The sequence below is a fragment of the Perca flavescens genome, chromosome 6 (genome assembly GCF_004354835.1).
Source record: "Perca flavescens isolate YP-PL-M2 chromosome 6, PFLA_1.0, whole genome shotgun sequence".
Classification (NCBI taxonomy): Eukaryota; Metazoa; Chordata; class Actinopteri; order Perciformes; family Percidae; genus Perca; species Perca flavescens.
In genome coordinates this window covers 7,015,675-7,037,260 of record NC_041336.1, presented here as the reverse complement: position 1 = coordinate 7,037,260, position 21,586 = coordinate 7,015,675, and the positions used below count along the sequence as shown (strand labels likewise).

The window sequence follows — 21,586 nt, the reverse complement described above, 5'->3', positions numbered from 1 at the left end:
ATTATATTCAGAACATGATCCTCATATCAATCACCGTGGTTACAGCTTGTAGCCATCCTAACCTTTGTAGCCTTTACTGGGACTACCTTTTCAAAATTAAGAAGGGACTAGTTTTAAGAAGCATTTTCAGGAAATTAAAAGGATAAACAGATTGTTACCGAGGTTTTTGTTCACTGAGTAAGATGTATATAGCTTTGTTTGGGTATGTCTACATATACAACATTTGTATATATATATATGGCATTTTTGGCACACTTCTACCTCAGCCCTACTGCACAAAGACAAAACTCACACATCTCATTCAACCATTTCACAAGCTGAGAAAAGGGTCATGACATGGGTCAGAGCAGTGGTTCCCAACCTTTTTTCCTTGGTGCCCCCCACTCATGTCTAAGAAAAGCTGACCCCCCCCCACACACACACACACACACCTTTGAAACTGAAGTTGAGGTAACTCTCCAGATGGGAGAGCTGGGTCAGAGGATATCAGAGGTCATAAATGATGAACCAATCATCGGCTCTGCTCCTATAAGCCCAATGGTGTTCATATGGACAACATGCACCTTTGGCTGGAAGGCCCGTGTTGAAAGTGTGTGTTATCATTTAGAGCAGACACCCACGGTGAATCAGATGGTTTATGTTATACAAGGCTGCATTACAGAGAATTTTATTATGACTCTCATGAAGGTTGTGTAAGGAATAGAAACCAGTCTCTCCAGGCAAACACACAGAATATGGTCTGCTTTATCTTTACTCTCCATGCCAAGTATGAGCGCTTATCCTCTGGCAGAAGATATGGGTAAACTTAACATTTCTAAACTATAAAAACGTTGCTGATGATATAGGCCTAATTTGGACCTACCTCAATTAAAACTTTAATTGGTGTGATGTGCTTCAGTCTAGCCTATATCACTTTGTTCATGTTGTTTTTATTTTAAGTATGTCAGCTGTATGATAAAACAATATGTCAAGTGTTATTTGTGAAGCATTTGAACTCAAGGCAAATATCCCTCTGGGGACAATAAAGTAGGCTATCTCCTGCTAAGTGGTCTCCATGATGTGTAAAAATTAAAACGTCGTAGGACTATAGCAAACACATCGTTGGAAAGGTCTCAACCTGGAGAGTAACATATGTCAGTCTATACAGTACTCCTGCTTTGAAATATTGACCTCTGAACCTTGAACCCAGTACATGTATGAAGGCCTGTCATTTAGCAACAGAAGGTTCTACACACATAAAAACAGCTGTTATAGAAAGCTCTGGACCTCAGCTGTCATATAGATATGGTCACCAAAGTTTATCCACTGTAAGCACTGTCAAATATGGTAATAAGCTATATTCACCTATTTAACGATTTGATTTTTAAAATCTGATGACACCGGTGTGTTCTCCATCCCAAAAAACCCCAGGGTGTATCCAAAATTATACACTGCCAACTTCTACTTATGAGCAATATACCAATATACTTCAAAACTACAACTCCCATAAGAAACGCCACAGAAGCTGTTACAAAGCTTGAGCACTTGTAGTTTTTCCGGGTGGGTGGGGGGGACTCGTTCGCTCCTCTTTCTGCTGTCTGCCGTGAAATGGCTTGATTCCACTTCAGATTGAGGCCGCCCGCGACCGAGCACACACAATATATGAGACAAATACATGAAACTGTATTTTATTATTATAACTATCTTTATTGTTTAACTCCTCAAATACAACGTTAGAAAAAACATCAATATTACGAATATTATATATTTTTATCTTCGTATCCGCTGAGCGGGACGTACTACGTCACTTCCGGAGTTTTCCGGATTCGCTTAAACGTTATTATGGTTCATAACTTACTGGAACAAAACTGAGCAACGTGTTGTTGCTGGTGACACAATAACTGACTGTATATATGTATATTGAAGCGATCCTGGCGTTAAAGACCAGCTGATCGCTGCCCGATTCTTTGAAATGAATGGCCGCATTGCATTGGGGGATAGGCCTATCGGCTTTGAATGCTTCCTGCTCGGATCATATCGTAATATTCTATATTACAGCATATACTGTAATATTTCACCGGTAATAAGACCGAAATAATATTATTAAAGTAAAGAAATGAATACAATGATAAAATCTAAATAAATGTTGATAGATGTAGCATTATAGTTTAAAAATATAAATCAACAAAAAAAAAAACAATCCAGCTTCCCTGGCGAAATATACCGAAATAATAACATAAAAAGAAATACATATAAACCATGATACTATCTCGTGAATATTGTTGATTAAAACAGCGGTTATTGGGCTAAAAATACCAATAACTGTCACAGATTTCGAGTTAAGGGGCGGGGTGTTTTTTTTTCTTTCGTCGATATCCGACGGTGAAGGAATAACATGAATGTCTATCTGACGGACCCCCCTCGTCGAAAAATAACGTCAAGGGTACCCCTATTTCGTTGAAACTTGACCCCAGGGTCCTTGACCATGCGTCATACATTTGACGAGTAGGGAGTGAGACTGTGTTGCTTATACATTTAATCCATGTGTCTGTTTTCCAGACACACACCAACAGCTTTGAAAGTCTTCATAGTTTGATAGCCACGTGATATTATCATACAGAGTCTGACTGCAGTGTTTAAACTAGGGATGCACCGAACCCAGAGTTCGGTTCGGAATTCGGCCGTACTGCCGAACGTTTTTTTTTCGCCCGAACCAAACGGTACCAAAGAGAAATAACAAGAGGCGAAACTCGAGAAAAAGAGGCGAACGTTGTGTTGAGTTTCTGCTCTTGCCAAAGAGTATAGAAGTAACAAGAGGCGAAACTCAATAGAACGTTCCATTGCAAACAAAACTGACACGCACCCATGACAGAGCTGCAGCTCCGCCATCTTGGACTGAACTATCTTGTTACTTCACTACTCTTTGTAGAGTTACTTGGTCGACATAATGACGTAGTTGGAGCTTGACGGAATACAGTAGCAACCTAGCAACGGCAGTAAGCTGTGAGAAAGTGAAAATGGAACTTGTGAGCAGAAAAAGTTGTTGTTTGGCAGTACTTTCAGTCAAAAGAAGGCGATTCGAAACCTGGTAGGGACGGATTTAAATGTGGTTCATACCGACCTGTATCACTGTTAAATTCTGGTGTTAAAATACTTTCAAAACTGTTAGCGATGCGATTGGAGGCACCCTTGTCATGCCTGATTTCAACCGACCAGACAGGTTTCATTAGAGGGCGTTACTTATTTTCTAATGTGTGACGTCTTTTAAATGTACTTTACAGTCCTTCACCTAATGTCGCACCAGAAGTTGTGGTGTCGTTAGACGCCTTGGAAAAAGCTTTTGACCGTGTAGAATGGGATTACCTTTTCTTTGCATTGAAACAATTTGGTTTTGGTAAAACATTTAGCCAGTGGATCCAACTCCTTTACTCCTTCCCACAAGCATCGGTGATCACGAACCAGCTCCGCCCACAAAATGTTCCCTTATCTAGAGGCACCAGACAAGGTTGCCCACTTAGTCCACTTTTATTTACATTAGCAATAGAACCATTGTCCCTCGCCTGAAATCTACACCCTCCATACAGGGTATTCCTAGATGGGGAGTGGAAAATAAACTATCCCTTTATGCGGATGATATGTTGCTCTACATATCAGACCCACTGTTAGGTATCAATAAAATACTTACACTGCTGCACACTTTTGGACAGATCTCTGGCTACAAACTTAATTTATAAAAAAAGCGAATGTTTGCCTGTAAATGAATCAGCGAGGAAGATCCCAGATCATGCTCTACCATTTCATATATCAAGGTCAGGTTTCAAATATTTGGGCACTAATATAACTCCTGTCTTCGAAGATCTTTTCGATGGGAACTTTGCCCCACTCATTGCCAAACTTAAATCAGATCTACAAAGGTGGGATATCTTACATTTGACCTTAGCTGGCAGAGTGAACTGTGTCAAAATGAATATATTACCAAGGTTTCTATTTTTGTTTCAATGTCTCCCTATTTTCTTATCAAAATCCTTTTTCCATCAGATAGACACGTTAATTCCAAGATTCATATGGAACGGTCATATTCCTAGGATAGGTAAAGACCTACTCCAGCGACCAAGAGCAGTAGGTGGGTTGGCCCTCCCTAATTTTCGAGCTATTACTGGGCAGCAAACATCCACAAAATAACACATTGGGTGCAATCTCCAGATACAGATCGGTGCGAGAGCAGGTCATGTGTGTCAACCTCTCTACATGCTCTGGTCACATCTAGCCTCCCTGTCAAGATTTTTCAGTTTACATCTAACCCAGTGGTCATCTCAACTCTCAGAATATGGACTCAGTTTAGAGGGCATGCTAACACGAAGAGAACACTTTTGATTCAGAGCCCGCTGTGTAACAATCACACGTTTTTACTAGCCAAATTAGACCAGACCTTTGCAGGATGGCATAGGAAAGGGATCCACAGATTTGGGGATCTTTACAGGAATGGCCTATTTTCTAGTTTCGATGACTTGAGTTCTAAATATGACCTTCAAAAACTGACTTATTCCGTTACTTTCAAGCCCGCCAATTTGCTAAGAGCCATAGCTCACAATTTCCTGCTCTCCCGGAGAAATCCCTAGTGGACTCACTTTTAGAAGTTCCTTCTGGGTTGAAAGGTTTCACAGCCAATGATTATGTTACTTGATGATGTCAAGATAGACAAGATCAGAACTGCGTGGGAAGAGGAACTTGGAACTGGAATCTCAGAAGACGTTTGGACTAAAGCTCTAACAAGAGTGAACAGTAGCACTTCCTGTGCAAGACTGGGTCTAATTCAATTCAAAGTTCTTCACCGCCTACACTGGTGTAGAGCTAAGATATCTTCATTCTATCCTAATGTTGATAGCAAATGTGTAAGATGTCAATTTAATGTAGCAGACTTGACACACATGTTTTGGTCATGCCATAAACTAGCACGGTACTGGTAAACTATATTTGATGTACTGCCTGAAGTGCTTGGGACAGCTTTAGAACCATGCGCTACAATTGCCATATTTGGTGTAGCAGATGAAGGCACAAACTTGACACAAAATCCACTCAACATCATAGCATTTGTCTCTTTACTGGCACGTAGATGTATTTTGCTACTTTGGAAGTCAAGCTCCCCGCCCCCTGCAGCACAATGGCTTAAGGATGTAATGCTGTTTTTACATCTAGAGAAGATTACATTTACAATAAGAGGCTCTAACAAATTCCTCTCAGTGTGGGAATCTCTATTGTCATACTTTAGCAACCTCCAGGCCCTACCGGTGTAGTGAGTGACCATCCTGGCCGATTCTGAAGGATTGACTGCCCCCCTCCATATTCAAGCTACAATAGACACCTGGCTATAGTATTCCCCTATGGTGTGTCGTCACAGAGTTTTGAAGGCGTGCCGTCCTTCACGGTAATCATATTTGTTTATGTTTCAATTCTAAGTATGTATTTTCTTTATAATTGTCTGCATTGTTAATCTTATTATTTCTTATTTGGTCCAGTCGGGGTGGGATGGCGTGGGTTGAGAGGGGATTGTCATGTGCAAGAAAAAGGAAAAACTCATATCTGTAACGATGTGTCTGTTCATAATCTATATTTCTCAATAAAAAGAGGTTTAAAAAAAAAACTGAATTGGACTGAACTATCTTGTTACTTCACTACTCTTTGTAGAGTTACGTGGTCGACGTAATGACGTAGTTGGAGCTTGACGGAATACAGTAGCAACCTAGCAACGGCAGTAAGCTGTGAGAAAGTGAAAATGGAACTTGTGAGCAGAAAAAGTGTTGTTTGGCAGTACTTTCAGTCAAAAGAAGGCAATTCAAGTCGAGCTACATGTTCAATTTGCAATGCCGATTTGTCTCGTGGTGACGAGGACCCTAAACAATACACAACATCGCCTCTGTTAAGGCATTTGCGTATGAAACATCCGAAAGAATACGAGTTGTGCACGAAGGAATCTCCAGACAGCAGCCAAAATGCAGCAACTTCAGGTATGGCAAAGGAAGGAGAGTCACAGCTAAAAACTTGTGTTAACCAGACCGAGCCTCTCCCGGGCTGTCAGCTGTTTTCTCTGTAAATGAGTCTTCCTACAGCGGGAGCGGAGCGACCCAACGGCCGGCTGCTGCTCGTTAGCTATCGGTAGCTTTCTAATTCCACCCACCCAACATGTCTTCATCATACACTGGTTGGCGAAAGTTTGCAAAACAAAATTGTCACTCATCTGGCGATAGCGATGTACTTTCCTACTATGTGAATAGAGCGTGGTAGCCTACTTTATGGGATTATAAATCTAAAAGGCTAATATTTTGGATATTGGTTGGATCTTGAGATAGGGTAAACATAGGCCTTGTCAAAAATAGTTTTTCCCACTTGTGTGCCAGGCAAATCTGCCCCAAAAATCTGGGTTCGGTGCATCTCTAAGATAAATAGAAAACATTTTACACGTTAATATTTTTAACATGCTGAAACAAAAAGTTCTGAGGACATTCTGTTGCCTATTCTTTTTTTTTTTTAGACTTAAAATACAATGAAAAATGCACTGCTGTGGACGTTGTTTACTTCATTAATGTGTTTACTGTGTTAAGAATGGGAGTAGGGTTCGGTTCGGTTTGGGGTTCGGCAGAATCTTAACCAGTAGGTTTGGTATTCGGCAGAAGCCCAAAAATCTGGGTTCGGTGCATCTCTAAGATAAATAGAAAACATTTTACACGTTAATATTTTTAACATGCTGAAACAAAAAGCTCTGAGGACAGTCTGTTGAGAACAAGTGATGCAGTGTCCCCATTTTGGCCAATGAGTAGCAACAATATATGTTCCATGATACATAGGAGACAGGAAACTGAGCAGTCTGTCTGTCCCTGTCATCAATCTGCTGATATACTAATTATAAGCATCACATCTCTAACAAAGCAGAACAAAAGCCCATTCAACAGGTATCAATGATAACAGTGTCCCTTCAGTCTAGTCACTGTATGTTTCACAGACTTACATTAGCATACCTATATAATCAAATATCTAAATGTATTCAAATCTAAGTGTCTGTTTTTCAAGCTTTACAAAATAATTCACTTTAAATATTATCTTATTTTTCTATAAAAGTAAATCCCCTGAACATTTTTAGTTCTGAAAACAAAACATTTAAATTATGAAGTAGAAGTCTTAATAGTTTGATATTTATAAGCCAGTTGATATTATCATGCAGAGTCTGACTGCAGTGTTTAAACAGATAAAGCCTTCATTTTGCAGATCCTTCTTTGTTTCTCAGTACAGTTCACTGATCTCCATTTATTGGTCTGGACAGACATTACACACTGACCATCAGTAGGAGGAGGAGGAGGTTGTGGTGTCCAGTAGCTGAGGGAAGAACATGATGTTTAGATCAAGGCTGATAGATTTTATGATTCAAAGTGTTTAGGAATGTGTCTCTTACCTTACAGTCAGATTACTTCCATCAATCCACTTCCATCTCCCACCTTCAGCTCTCAGGCCAAACCAGTATCCATTAGTTCCTGAACTACCCTCGCTGTATTCATTGAGTGTTTTCTGAAAAGAGAGAAACAGTTACCAGATACTGTACTTAAATAACCACGCTGTGATTGTTACGTGGCAGGGAATAATAGGACCCAAACGCAGAGAGAGACAGGCAGGCAGGAGAAAGTTGGCGTTAAGGATTTATTGAGAACCAAAACAGCATCACAGAGACATGAAAAAACACAAGGAAAAACTCACAGGACCGAGAGAACGCAGGGAAGATTCCAAACAAAGGCACATGGCTGAGACACACTGACAGGGCACAGACAGGGCAAAACACAAAACAATCTGACAGGAGACAAAGGGAACACAGAGGCTAAACACAAGAGGTGATGATCAAACAAGGAACAGGTGAGACAGCAGGTGAAACACATCAGGGCGGGGCAGGACAATCAGACAGGCGGGAAAACACAGGAAGTAAAACTAGACGAGACAAGACAGAAAACCAGGCTGTCAAAATAAAACAGGAAACAGAAATAATCATCAAAGAACAGGAATACACAATACAAACAGAAAAACTAAATATAAACCATCCATGGAAAATACAGGAAACAGAAATATAAACAACCATAATAATCGTTAAAAACAGGGAAACAAAAACCACAACAGTGATTCAATTTAGAGACTCAGTGTGTTCAGACAAACAAAAAATACATTTCAATGTAATAATTGTCTGATAAAAATGTCCACAGTGTTCTCATTACCTTTTCCTCTTCATTATGTACAACAACCAGATCTGAACCCTTTCCTCTGCAGTCTTCTAGAGCTTCTTCCCAGGTTTTCTGATCAGGAGGTTTAGCGTCATGAAACACATAACAGTTGGTTGCCTTGGACTCTTTGGGTAACCAGCCCTTCTGACAAGCTTTACACACTCTCTCTGAAACAACAGAGATCAACCAATAAACAACATTACTGCAATATGATATTAATATTATTATTGATTATTTTTCAAACTAATTAATGGGCTCTGAACATACCGTCATTTATTTTGGGGCAGTAGGCATCAATGCTCCACTGAGCTCGACTGACGTTGAGTTTATTCCAGTTTGTCTCCATGTTTTGTATTTCTTCTGTTAAGTTCTTCCTCTGTGTCTCCAGCTGCTGGTTTACTGCTCTCAGGTTCTGGACCTCTGCAGTCAGGTTTGTGATCTTGCTTTCTAAGACAGTATAGTTTTGTGTCAGGTTGCCCAACTGGACTGTCAGATTGTTGTTGTCCCTCCTCAAGTTTTCATTGGCTAAGATGAGATTGTTGTTGAGGTTTGTCAGGTTGTGATTGGCCGCCATCAGCTCACTTTCATCACTTAACCCTTAAAGTGGTAAGCATAAATAAATTTGATGGAAAAATTATTCATTGCTATTTTTTTTTATGTATCTAGACTTTAAATGACACAAGTTCATGTTTTTTTTTTTCAAAATATTATCTTTATTTTCTAAAGTATGTTCCAAGATACATCGCCCATTTAGGGTAACATTTTGGATTGTATTCTTTTTATTATAGTTCATATGCCAACTTTTAAAATATTTTATAAACAATTAATTAGCTACATTATTTAATGTTATCTAGACATTATAAGATAAATTTGGAAAAAAACAGAACTTTATCCCCCAAGATGCATTGCCCATGTAGGATATACATTTAAAATTTCATAACTTTTTAAACAGTTCATGTGCTGATTTTTATAACACCTTTTTCCTGTTTTGTTTTTTTGATTCTACCATATTCCTTGTGTTGCCCCACACCAGATACATTATATGGACAATGGAAGCTGTTTCTTGCACTGTAGAAACGTCTGACAGAAATTCCCTGAGAACGTGTGTATACTGGTGAATTCATCAATAATACGAGAGTAAAATATAAAGTATCAATGTTGCACACCTTTATCCTATTCAATATCTGTAGAAAACAGGCCTCAAAACATAAGTATATCTGTGAGTGATGAGCCCTGTTAAATACTCTTATATGGGCAATGTATCCCCCAGGATACAGGCATTCAATGCCTGATTATCAAAGTTGTGAGAAGATCATTTTAAAAATATCCACAAGAACAAGAAGAAGAAAAACTATCCTTATAAAACTATTTTCTAAAACAAAATCACTGTAAAATATCATAAACGTGAAAAATATAACACTTACCTCATGGCCAGTGTCTTTGTCCAAATATGCTGCCATTTTGGATTTTGATACAAATGTTTGGAATGTTGGCCTAAAGTCACATGACCTGATTACATGACCCATCACCCCATCAGTGTTTCTCATCAACTGCAACCACATAATGCCCCTCCCCCCATAGCTCCTCCCCCTACAGCCTGTTAAGTGACTGTATCCCCCAAGACACAGAAACTCTTTAAGCAACTGCAAATTGCAAATTAGCTTCTTAATCATATTCATAATGCAATTTTGAATTTGTAATTTTGCCACTTTTGGAAGCTATTTTCTGCCTGTCTCACTTTTAAGAATATTTCAACAAATCTCTTGAAAAGGCTCAAACCAACCGCTGTATGTGGTGTGGACGGTGATGTGGGATTGACTCCAAAGCTACAGTGGCCATCTTTATTGTTATGAAGGAACCAGTCACCCAGTGCTACAGTGTGGCTCACTGTGTCACAGAGCTCCATTAGAAAAGATAGATGTGACTTTGATACACACACTGTATACTTGTTTGTGCACACATCCATTGTTGGTTTGGGTCTGATCATGGGATTTGTTGAAGAACAAACATAGATCATCACTTGACTTAGGGCGCTATCACACCTATAGTTCGGTGGACTCGTGTGATTCATGGCTGAAGTTGCAACATTGTTGCATTTTTCATTTGGTTCGATTTGCTTTCACACTGCACTTTGTCAAACACACTGTACCACACTTTACCACTGTAAAACACACGTCACACAATTGAGACGGTTGCTCGATATTGGACAGAATATCCAAAGCTCTTCTGGTCTCAGAAATAATGGAGCAACACCACATTTATAACGACTCAGGTTTTCTGGTTCTGCTTTAGAGTTTGTAATATTTCAGAAGAAGGTGAACAATGAGCAGCTGACAGACAGCGAGTGAAGTAGAGCGATGATGATGATGTCACCCAGACAACCAGCCATGTGTGCTCAGAACAGCTTATGGACCTGAAAGTTATCGTCCCTTAAGTCATATATAAGTCTGTACATTGTGTGCAAGGTTAAATTGCAGGCTAGTAAATGCTGTTTTGGTTCACTTCCTGTATTTGGGTCGGGTCGCGTTCTCACCTGAAGTGAACTGAACTCTAGTTCACTTGGAAGTGAACTGAGACCCTCTTTTTTAAGTGGACCAGAGTTTGGTTGTTTGATCATCACCAGAGTCCAGATGAGCTTTAACACCGCCCCAAACAAACCGGACTATCGGACCAAACGCTCCAGGGTTTGTTTTAAACGGACCAAACAAGGGAGGTGTGAACGCAACCTTAACCTTTAATTTCTTTTATGCGTACAGTGCATGTGTGTATTTTCTCATTGGGGCTCTGTCTCATTCTGAATGTGGCAAATACATGACTGATATCAAATATTGGTTACAGATGATAACTAATACTGTTATTCTTTAAGGTGTGTCTCATGTCTAAGTGTGAGTTCATGCATGGACTGCCTGTTCAGTATACTTACGGTAGTAGAGGACGATGACTGCTATGATGCCCAACAGCAGAATGACACAAAAAATCCCCAAACAACAGGCCAGCCGCTGATACTGGAGACGTCTGTTGTTTGCTTTCTTGTCGAGCAAAACTCCTGCTGTGAATCAGGAAATGATTTATTGCCAAGTAAGTAATAGTAGTAAAATTATTATAAAATTATTTTACATTAACAACTTACCGTTTGTGTCAGCGGTTGGTTCGTTTGTTTCGCTTTGTACCTTCATTTCATCATACACAGTTTCCTCCTCCTTTCTAGCTGAAAGGTTGAAGGACACAATATCGTAGTTAATTACTGCGTAGTGGTGAAATTAAGACTTTAAAAGCTTATTTGTTCATGTCAAAGTAACAAAAAATCCCTCCTGATGAGGATCGCTTCATATGGAGGCCCTAATGCTTCCGTAAGTAATATTTTTTTAATTTTGTAAACACAAGATAATAACTTATAGGAACAAGTTAGTTATCTTAGAAATATTGCATACTGTTGAGTGTAATGGTTGATATTGTTATGTATATTTGTATCTATGGATTGGACTTTAGTATTTATTGTAATTCAAACTTGTATTATTAATTGTATTAGCTGTATTAGTGTTTGTGTTGACCTGCCAAGGGACTACAGATTAAAATTATCGAGTTCCTAAATCGGGTACAATGCATCTCTTCTTCTTATGTGATAATAATGTTGTATATGGTCACTAGGAAATATGTTGTAAACTAAACTCATATGTCTCTCACGACTTCAGATACACACAGTCACCATATCATTTTCAGAACTCAGCTGATCAAGATTATTTTAGACTTCAGGGGCTCCATGCTTTTGTCCTATAATGTAGTATGTTTCATAAATCATAAAAAAAATGTCAAACAGGGAACTGTCAGCTAAAACCACAGATGTTGAAATTGTCTCGCACTTAGTGGATCCTAGACAAAAAGGGGAAACTGCCTTTTAAGGGGAAATACTTAAAACACTTTAAAACCCTCTCAGTCTCAGCCATTTTTTCTTTAGTTCGCTTGCTCTCCTTGTGTAATAATGCTTGTATAACCTAGGGTGACCAGACGTCCCGAAAAAATTTGGGACAGTCCCGAAATCAAGCAGTTGTCCCGAATCCCAAATCCTGCCCCAATTGTCCCGAAAATTAGAGCAAAGACTCAAAAGCAGACTCTCGAGTATTTCTCTCGGGAGGTGGGGGGGGAGTCAGGCGTCAGGCTGCATGCTAGCAGCAAACTACACATAGCCACGTATAGCCACGCTTTCCAAAACACAAATCTTCATCTTGTTTAACACACAACTTTAATCAAACCTAGATTTTTTTTTAATGGTATATGTTGTTTTTTTTTACTCTCGAGTAGTTATAGTCTGATAGAACATTAAAAACACCAATTCAAAAAAAAAACACGAATGCGAACAATAACGACTAAACCTTTTGGCTTCTGAAAATTGTTTTTCCAAGTGTTGGCAATCAGGGGAAACAAAAATAAACACTGTATCCTCCAGGCTTCATTCTACCGTCTCTTTATCTATCTGCCTCTGCTGATCCTCTGCCTTCCAACACACACTCACACACACACACACACACACACACACACACACACACACACACACACAATTCCATATCAGATCCTAAATATTTAGACTCTTTTCTACCCGTACCACCAAAATTATGGAGGTATTTGGATTTTCTATTCTGATCAGAACTGTATTTTCTATCCAGTATTAGTGAAGAAAATCCCAGTACAAAAAATCAATATTGCTTATGATCACATGAACACAGAAACAGTATCTGATCCATAGCAACAGCATAAGTTCCAAGATATTTATCATTGATATACTGTATTTAAAAAAAAAATACTAAACTTACCTTGGGTTGGAGGATGATTTTTACTTTTGAATACAACCGAAGCGTAGTTAACTTCCTCCTCCGCCATGGTTACAGTCGCTCTGTTGGGTTCTGTCTGACTTGCAGACAGAGAAGTACTGCTGAAATTAATACACAAGGCATCTGTACATCTGATAAGAACAACTTCTGTTTTTGGTTGAGAAAGGTATTTGCAATCATGACTGGCTGAATATGATCTTCCAAACCATATACAGTGTTTTCTTTAGTACTTAACATGCTCTGTTAACAAAATAAGCCTTCTATCTGTTATTTATATCTTATATCTGTACTGTAACTAAAACCATAAAAGCAACACTGCTCAATGTAAGATCACTATCTAAGTATTTTCTAATCAATGATCTGATTACTAGTTATGAATTACACATATTACATATTTACAAGAAATAATAAGTTCATCATACTGAGAATAAACATCCATCACTCAACACCTATTACTCATGTCAGTTTACAGGAGCGTATCCCAGAATGCAAAGCGTGAAAGGCAGAGGAACATGTAAACTCTAAAAGCAGCAAACACACTGAGGCCAGATCTGCTTCTGTCTCTTCTTTGATAAACATGTTACATAAACTGACATTTACAATAGAAAGAGAAAAATCAATCCAATATCTAATTGCACTGATACTTTTAATCCAAGTGTCAATTTTTCCAACACACACCAACAGCTTTGAAAGTCTTCATAGTTTTATAGCCACTTGATATCATCATGACTGACTGGAGTGTTTAAACAGATAAAGCCTTCTTTTTGCAGATCCATTGTTTTTTTTTTTCTCATCACAGCTCACTGATCTCCATCCTAGAGACGTAAAGAGTGGCCTAAAATTTTAGTGGCCTAAAATAAGTGTTGATACACAAATGTTTGTTTAAATCATGGCTGTGAATTTTGCCATTTAAAAAGCATTTCCTGTCAATGTGTTGTCATGCTTTAAAAGCATCATGCATTATGAAAAATAATATTAAAACTACACAAAAGATGAGATGCTTACAGTAACATTTATGTTTTTAAAACAACAGAGCCTGTGTGAAGGCTGATAAGGAAATGATAAATTTGTACTAATTTCCATTTCTCAGAAAAGTGTGTGGTTTCTAGTTCTGCTTTGAAGCTATGAAATAGTTGTTGTTTGGTTAGCAGCGAATGTCTCAAGTCTTCTCCTTTAATGGTGGTAACCCACACTGTGTGTCTGCAGCATCTTCCCACGCTGCTGCTGCCAACCTTTCATCAACAGACAGTAACTTTTATCATAATCAAATAGATTCAATACATTATATCTGCTGAGATTGAAGACCCATTTCACAAACTTAAAAATCTACTTTTCAAGTTCATTGTTCATCACACTGAGAACAAACATCCATCACTCCTCCCCTGTACCTGCCTATGTCTGTTTACAGGAGCATATCCCAGCATGCAATGCGTGAAAGGCAGAAAGAAACAGATTCAACACACAAACACATTAACCTGACCTGCCCGTGTTTGGACTGTGGGAGAAACCCATGTGAACATGAGGGAACATGTAAACTCTAAAAGCAGCGAACCCACTGAATATATCAGCCTGTTTTGGGTCACTATCAAACATCCATTGTAACCCACTAAACAAAATCATATCAATGAGCAGTATAAAAAAATAAAAATAACTCACCCCCCCCCACACACTGCACAATTAACAATTAAGTTTTAATCTGTGAGTCTGGCAGCAAGACGCTCCTCTTCTGAGAAACTCCCCGTGAGGTATGACACGTTGCGGAGGACGGAACAAAACTACAGCGTAGCCGGAACACAGCAAAGACAAGCCGAGTGGATCATTGGGGTAAGAGAGCCATGTTGAGTTTTGTGCCTACATCCATCAGTTATAAACTCATATCTATTAAATAATTTATATAGCCTATACATATCTACTTATTTTTATTTTACATTCCTTTAATGTTTTTATTGTCTATTCTTCATTCTTTGTGTGTTGAGCTTTGCAAGTTTTTTACCTTCTGACTGCTGGACTGCAGGTGCGTGATATGTGTGGTATATTGTGCTGTGTTACTGAGTATGTGAACTGTACATGGGAACTGTGAACAGTGTGACTGTGCATAGGCATAATTTACAGACTGGCCAGTGTAACCAAAAACTCCAAAACCTATTATAATTTCCATTCCATAGAGACATTTGCACCATAAGGTGATGCAGAAAAATTCACCAGAATGCAGAAAATGAAGTGTTTGTTGTGCTCAAAATTTCAATTTTGCTCGAAAATGGAGATCTCAACCTTAAACATGTTACAACATCCTGAATAAGGTTGTTCCTTCTCTTAGTTGATTAACATGTGCTGACATTTTTGAAAAAAAAAAAAGGAGAAAAGCAACAATATCTGGCATACACTTTATTCAATGCAATGGACTAAATTATGAAACTGCTTCTAGATAGAAAGATAACACTTAACCATCAGCTGTACAAGGAAATATTGAAACAGACTCTGGAACATTCTGTTGAGAACAAGTGATGCATCGCCCTCTGTTGGCCAATCAGGAGCAACAAAATAAAATGTCATAGAAACAGGTAATATAATAAGCAATGCCAAAAATCCTCTACTAACCGGTCTCTGGCATTGCATCTTTGACAAAGAAGAAGAAAATCATATTTAAAGTTATTGATAATTAACTAATTAATTAGTTTAGTGCCCCTTCAGGCCAATCACTGTATTTTCTTAAATGTTGGTGTCAGTAGTCAGACACACCATACCTCTATAATCCAATATCTAACTCAGTTACATTTAATCTAAGTGTCGGTTTTTTCAGACACACAAACAGCTTTGAAAGTGTTCATAGTTTCATATTTATAAGCCAGTTGATATTAGCATGCTGAATATGACTGCAGTGTTTAAACACATAAAGCCTTCTTTTTGCAGATCCATCGTTTTCTGTCAGCACAGCTCACTGATCTCCATCCTACGCCCTGGACAGAAACTGCACACTGACCGACAAAGGGAGGTCCTATCCAGAAGCTGAGGGAAGAACAAGACGTTTAGATCAAGGCTGATAAAAGTTTATGATTCAAAGTGTTAGGAATGTGTCTCTTACTCTACAGCCAGATCACTTCCATCAATCCACTTCCATCTCCCATTTTCAACTCTCAGGCCAATCCAGTATCCACTCTCATCTTGCTTACCCCAGCTGTAACCATTGATCATATCCGCTGCAGTTTGCTCGAGTTTCTTCCCAGGTTTTCTGATTAGAAGGATCGGCGTCATGAATCTCATAGCAGTTAGACTCGTTGAGTAACCAGTCCTCCTGACAAGCTTTACACTGTCTCTCTGAAACGACAGACACCAACCATAAACAACTGCATTGTGATATTATTTCTATTGCATATTGTTTGACTTCATTAATTGGATCCTAACAAACCGTTATTTTCTTTGGGGCAGTAATCATCAACTGTCGTCATGTTTCGTATCTGTGTCTCCAGCTCCTGGTTTCGTGCCTTAAGCTGCTGGTTTTGGGATGTCAGCTGCTGGTTTTCTGCCCTCAGCTTGGTGCCATTTTCAGAAATGACAGAGGTAACTATAGTGACAGAGTGTTGTTATATTATAGAAATACACAACGAAAGAAGCAATTTACATGATCATATTAGATATTAAAAGATAGACTGACATATATCTTTAAACAATAGTCAGGTGTCCATATGAACATTGATATTTTTGCTCTGATCATTCCTCCAGTTCATACTGGAGAATAAGAGATCCCTTTCTAATGTTCTTCCAATATAGGAGATAGGGGACAATGTCCACAGTCCTACTTCTGTGAAAAAATACATTCATAATTTTACCTTATCAAGTAGTCTAAATATTTTCCAAAGTCACGTCTTCATCGCTGTACAGGACCAGTATGAAGAGGAGGAAGGATAACACCAAGCAAGAACTGTTTCTATGTACATATGGGCATCTGACAAACTTGACAAATGTGAACCTGTCCTTTAAATAAGGACTACCAACAACAAGTTTAGACAGTGGTACTCACAGTAGATACGAAGGCCCATGATGACTAACAGTATCAGCCAACACACTGCTATCGGTGGAAAAGACTGAGAGAAGAAGAGAGACCTCTGGTCTGAGAGAAAAATAAGGATTCAGTCAAATTTATGTTGATTTAAAGGTACATTGTGAAGAAATGTAATTATTATGCTTGCATTGCCAGTGTGTGAACGGATTGTAACTTAACTTAAAAACTGAGACATTCCCCGAAATAGCAAACAGCTAACAGCTAACAGCTAATCAGCTAATTCATCCATTTAAAAATCCAAAGGATGTGACATTTACGCACACTTTAGAATGACTTGGCTCTCGTCAGCTTTTCCTACAGGGCCAACAGTTACCAACAAAGTTAGCTTGTTTGCTAATGCAGACAAATTACCAAATTATCAACTTTAGTTTTGAGTGGACAACGTCAGCTAATTCATCCAGGCTTCTGGGACTGAACTGGCTGGTAAATTGGCTACAGGGACGTCGTTAGGGCCTGTTTTAGGGGGGCTGAAGCTACCCCAAAATGTTCCTAAGCCCCCCTAAATAATTATAAGAACAACAATAACAATTTGATTTATCCTCATTCATATTTAGACGCAACAAATTATAGAATATACAGAAGTTAGACAGAAGTACAAAGAGTCGTTGTGCTATCAAGATGATGCACCGCACCGCCTCGTTGCATTGGTGTGAACTGGCAGCTTTCAGAGCGTTGTGAGTAACTGGAAGATTCATCTCGCCTCGTCGCTACTCTTTGGTCTAAACTCGCTATGCACCCTCCGCCCCCACACACACACAAAACACACATACACACACACCGATACACGTTAATGGTGAAAGGAAGATTGATTACACATAGTGATACAGAGTAAAATTGTAAGTTGTTTTAATGACCTGCTTACCTTTAGCTACGTTTTCTTGAGGAAAGGAAAGGGATATTTTGGTTTGCTATGGAAAACTAAAGTCTAGCTAGAGTGAACGAGCGAAATACAAGAAATGGTTAACTTAGCAAGCTAATCACAACTCTTTATTCATTGCCAATAATATAGCCTATCTCTATAGTAGGCCTATTCTAAAACAATATCAATCCCCATAGAATGTTGTTGTCACTGAAAACTAAATGCCATAGGGTCCCTGTTAATGCTGTTGTACCGTTGTATCCTTCAATTCATGGAGCAGATGAGATGGATATTGGAAGATATTTCAGCAGAGAGAAAGAGAAGCAGGAGATTGGTAGAGCAGTTGATTCTGAGGGAGCCGGTGTGATTGAGGTCAGTAGTGGTCTATAGGTCTAAGGATTGTTTGGTTTTCTTCTAACAATAAGAATTTGTTGGCAGGTCTAGGTACTATGCATAGCTAAATTATTTCATTATATTTATTATACATGCTAGCTATATTCTAAACAATTTAACGTTCTTCATTCATAGGCTGTGATAAATACATTTGTAGATGTTGCCTAAAATGTAGGCTAGGCTAAAGATGAGCACATGCCCACAGATACACATGTAAAAATAAAATGAAAGCAATCCCACATAAGTACATACAGTATATACAGAAATCATTACTCCAAATCTTTTATTCCTTCCATCATCAGGTTCTTGTTTTTAGACAGTAGCCACTTTAAATAGAGTCGTCTTAATATCTTACATGATAAAGTATGCAGTGATGCCTATTATTTTCTTTTTCTTGTACTGCTATTTGTCATATTAGTTTAACTTACCAACTTATTAGCTGTCTGGCCTCTGTTTCTCTGTTTTTGGACATTTTGTATGTTGTTTCATGTGACCAATTTGCATTTTTTCGAAAGTCATTAAATTAGCATCAGGGTTTTGTTTTATCTTAAAGGATAAGACAGAAGGGACAGAGTAGAAATGGAAGAAGAGGATATGTCTGTTACTTTTTACTTGTTAACATATTGGTTTCTTGCCTGGTTGTTGACATAAGTGTAGCTCTAATACAGTAACGAAAAGATGTGAGTGCAAACAAAGTTCAGTCTTGTGTACGCCACGCCACTGTTTTGGCAGATGATGCCCAGGATGTTGCTGACGTCGAGTGAGTGCGAGCAACAGGATGTTGACTGCAGTTTAATTAACAGCCAACAGTGACATTAGTACCAAGGACTTTCTGAAAATTCCACATATTTCCTTTAATACAGTCAAAAGTGCTTTGAAAACATTAAGCTTTTAAATATTCACATTTCGAAAATTCATCACAGACAAAATGTTAAGATAAATAAAGATCTGTAAATACATCTCACGCTTAATAATAATAAATGTGTGAAATGTACCTGAGGGGCTGCCACTTTCTCCACAGTGCATACTGGTGCATTACCATAGCTAGCTTCGCCCCGATTTCCTCTGAAAGATAAACATCAAACAAATGTTTATATGTTCATAATGCAGTTTTATGGCAAATATGTTGAGAAAAGATGGATTATATGATCAATGTTAATATTGTAAAATCACTTTCATTCAAAGAATCAAGATCAATAATCAACAATCCTAAAATCCTCCTTTTTAAAATACATTATTTGCTGTTTCCGTAAGTTGATAAATCGTCAAAGCTTTTTTCCATGATTTACTCAACAAACAACAAAATACATGAAATCATTCCCAATGTGTTGAGCAGAGTGGTAAACACATAATGCAAAAGATGGAATCTGAGATGTATTTGGACATTTTTAAACCCTGTTGGTGCTGTTGTAAAGCATTTAAACATCTCATATTTGAAAACACACAAAGAAAGTAGAGAAATATCCTGGTACATATAAATATCTAGTAGATAAGATATAAAAATATAAAAATTAAAATATTTCAATGTACCAATTTCCTCCTGTGGTTTTCTGTTCATCCTGAACAAAATGTTTAAAGTCCTGCTGCAGTCCTGTGAGAGCTGTTAGGAGGCCGCCTGCTCCACTGTGATGGTCTGATTTGAGGCTGATTATGTTGTTCGTTCTACATTGGTGAAATTATTTTCAATCAGCATTATGTAAGAAAAAGACAATAACAACAACAATAACAACAACAACAACAACAACGTGTCACAGCGCTTTTATTTAATGTAATGAAACATGAATTTGCCTCTAGATAGATAAATAGAAAATATTTTTACATTAATATTCCTAACATTCTGAAGCAAAAAGCTCTGAGACATTCTGTTGAGAACAAGTGAAGCAGTGTCCCCATTTTTGGCCAATGAGTAGCAACAATATATGTTCCATGATACATAGGAGACAGGAAATTGAGCAGTCTGTCTGTCCCTGTCATCAATCTGCTGATATACTAATTATAAGCATCACATCTCTAACAAAGCAGAACAAAAGCCCATTCAACAGGTATAAATGATAACAGTGTCCCTTCAGTCTAGTCTGTATGTTTCACAGACTTACATTAGCATACCTACAGTCATGAAAAATTAGGACACCCATGCTAAAGTTGACTAAAATTTAAATTAAAATAGCCCCCACATCATCACATACCCTTCACACCTACAGATTGGCATGGGTACTTTCCATAAAATCATCTCTCAATGCAAATCAAATCAGCTAATAGGAGCGGAGTCAGTCCGACGATGCCCGTGATGAAACGATGAGACAGTAGGGCCTACAACACGCCCTAAAGCATCCTCGTCCCCAGAATTTGTGGTATCCGATCTAACAATGCTGCGATGTGTTGATAAGAACCGCTGATACTCTTCTTGATTATGTTCAGCATCAATTTACAGACCTATGGAAATCTGGAGAGCACATCAGTCAATCCCAAAATGGCTACTCCAATATTCTGCTGTTGGAACATGGTATATATTCTGTGCATTGTTACAAGACGGGTGATGTAGGGTAGGGAGCAAGGAACTTCACCAAAGGATACGATCCATATGGAACTGGTCCAACAAAGTTACCTCTGTTTAGGGGGCCCCACTTTCCAGGATGCAAAAGCAAGTGTCCAAAGGTCCATCTGAACCTCTTAAAGCTTAAAGTTATAAACACCAGATACTATATGTCATTAGGCCTGGACATCCCTGGCTACAGCCCTGTATTTTGTTGCTATCACCTAGCAAACCGTCTCTAAGGAGGAAAGCTGTGAAAGGTGTATTTTCGGAGGAATCCTAGCCAAATCAGTGGAATACATTGATGCCATCAGCACAAAGTTTAGGAGCGCTATACTAATGATGGTGTTTAGCGTTTCTGTTTCCAGTCTCTGGTTCAGACTGTAACACACGGAGCTCACAAGCAGACCTGTGTGTCTCTTTCAGTGTCCTCTCTCTGTAAAACAGAGATGGGCAGCACGCCCGTGGTCTATGCAGCTTCGTTGATAATGGACACACCCACGCTGTGGGCATGCTGCAGCAGTTGTGTCTCGCTTTGTGCTCTGTGTATTTCTGTCTGTAGGCCTATTTACGGTTCTCCTCCTCCGATGAGAGCAGCTTACAGCCACTTCCCCTTAACTTTGTTCCATTCAGGAGACCAGAGTCTCAAATGGGGCTCTGTGTCTGTCAGAAGGTCGGAGA

General features: G+C 38.6%; 1 protein-coding gene and 1 pseudogene across 1 annotated transcript; both read right to left on the bottom strand.

The window, feature by feature from the left end:
• Nucleotides 1-7,182: 7,182 nt before the first annotated feature.
• Nucleotides 7,183-13,109, bottom strand: LOC114556801 (C-type lectin domain family 4 member A-like). Its single transcript, XM_028579846.1, has 7 exons — nucleotides 13,043-13,109; nucleotides 11,365-11,442; nucleotides 11,158-11,283; nucleotides 8,502-8,681; nucleotides 8,229-8,401; nucleotides 7,424-7,536; nucleotides 7,183-7,347 (listed from the first exon to the last, which is right to left on the bottom strand). The coding sequence occupies exons 1-7, from the start codon at nucleotides 13,107-13,109 to the stop codon at nucleotides 7,212-7,214; spliced, it is 873 nt and encodes a 290-aa protein (XP_028435647.1). The 3' UTR covers nucleotides 7,183-7,211.
• A 2,748-nt stretch (nucleotides 13,110-15,857) lies between these two features.
• LOC114556641 (C-type lectin domain family 10 member A-like) lies at nucleotides 15,858-17,169 on the bottom strand (annotated as a pseudogene).
• Nucleotides 17,170-21,586: the final 4,417 nt, after the last annotated feature.

Excerpts from the sequence above, each read along its gene's own strand:
- LOC114556801 (XM_028579846.1), bottom strand. The coding sequence starts at position 13,109 with ATGGCGGAGGAGGAAGTTAACTACGCTTCGGTTGTATTCAAAAGTAAA. Across the intron at positions 11,443-13,042 it reads AAATCATCCTCCAACCCAAG|CTAGAAAGGAGGAGGAAACT; the intron begins GTAAGTTTAGTA and ends TCAACCTTTCAG. Across the intron at positions 8,402-8,501 it reads CTGCCCCAAAATAAATGACG|AGAGAGTGTGTAAAGCTTGT; the intron begins GTATGTTCAGAG and ends CTGTTGTTTCAG.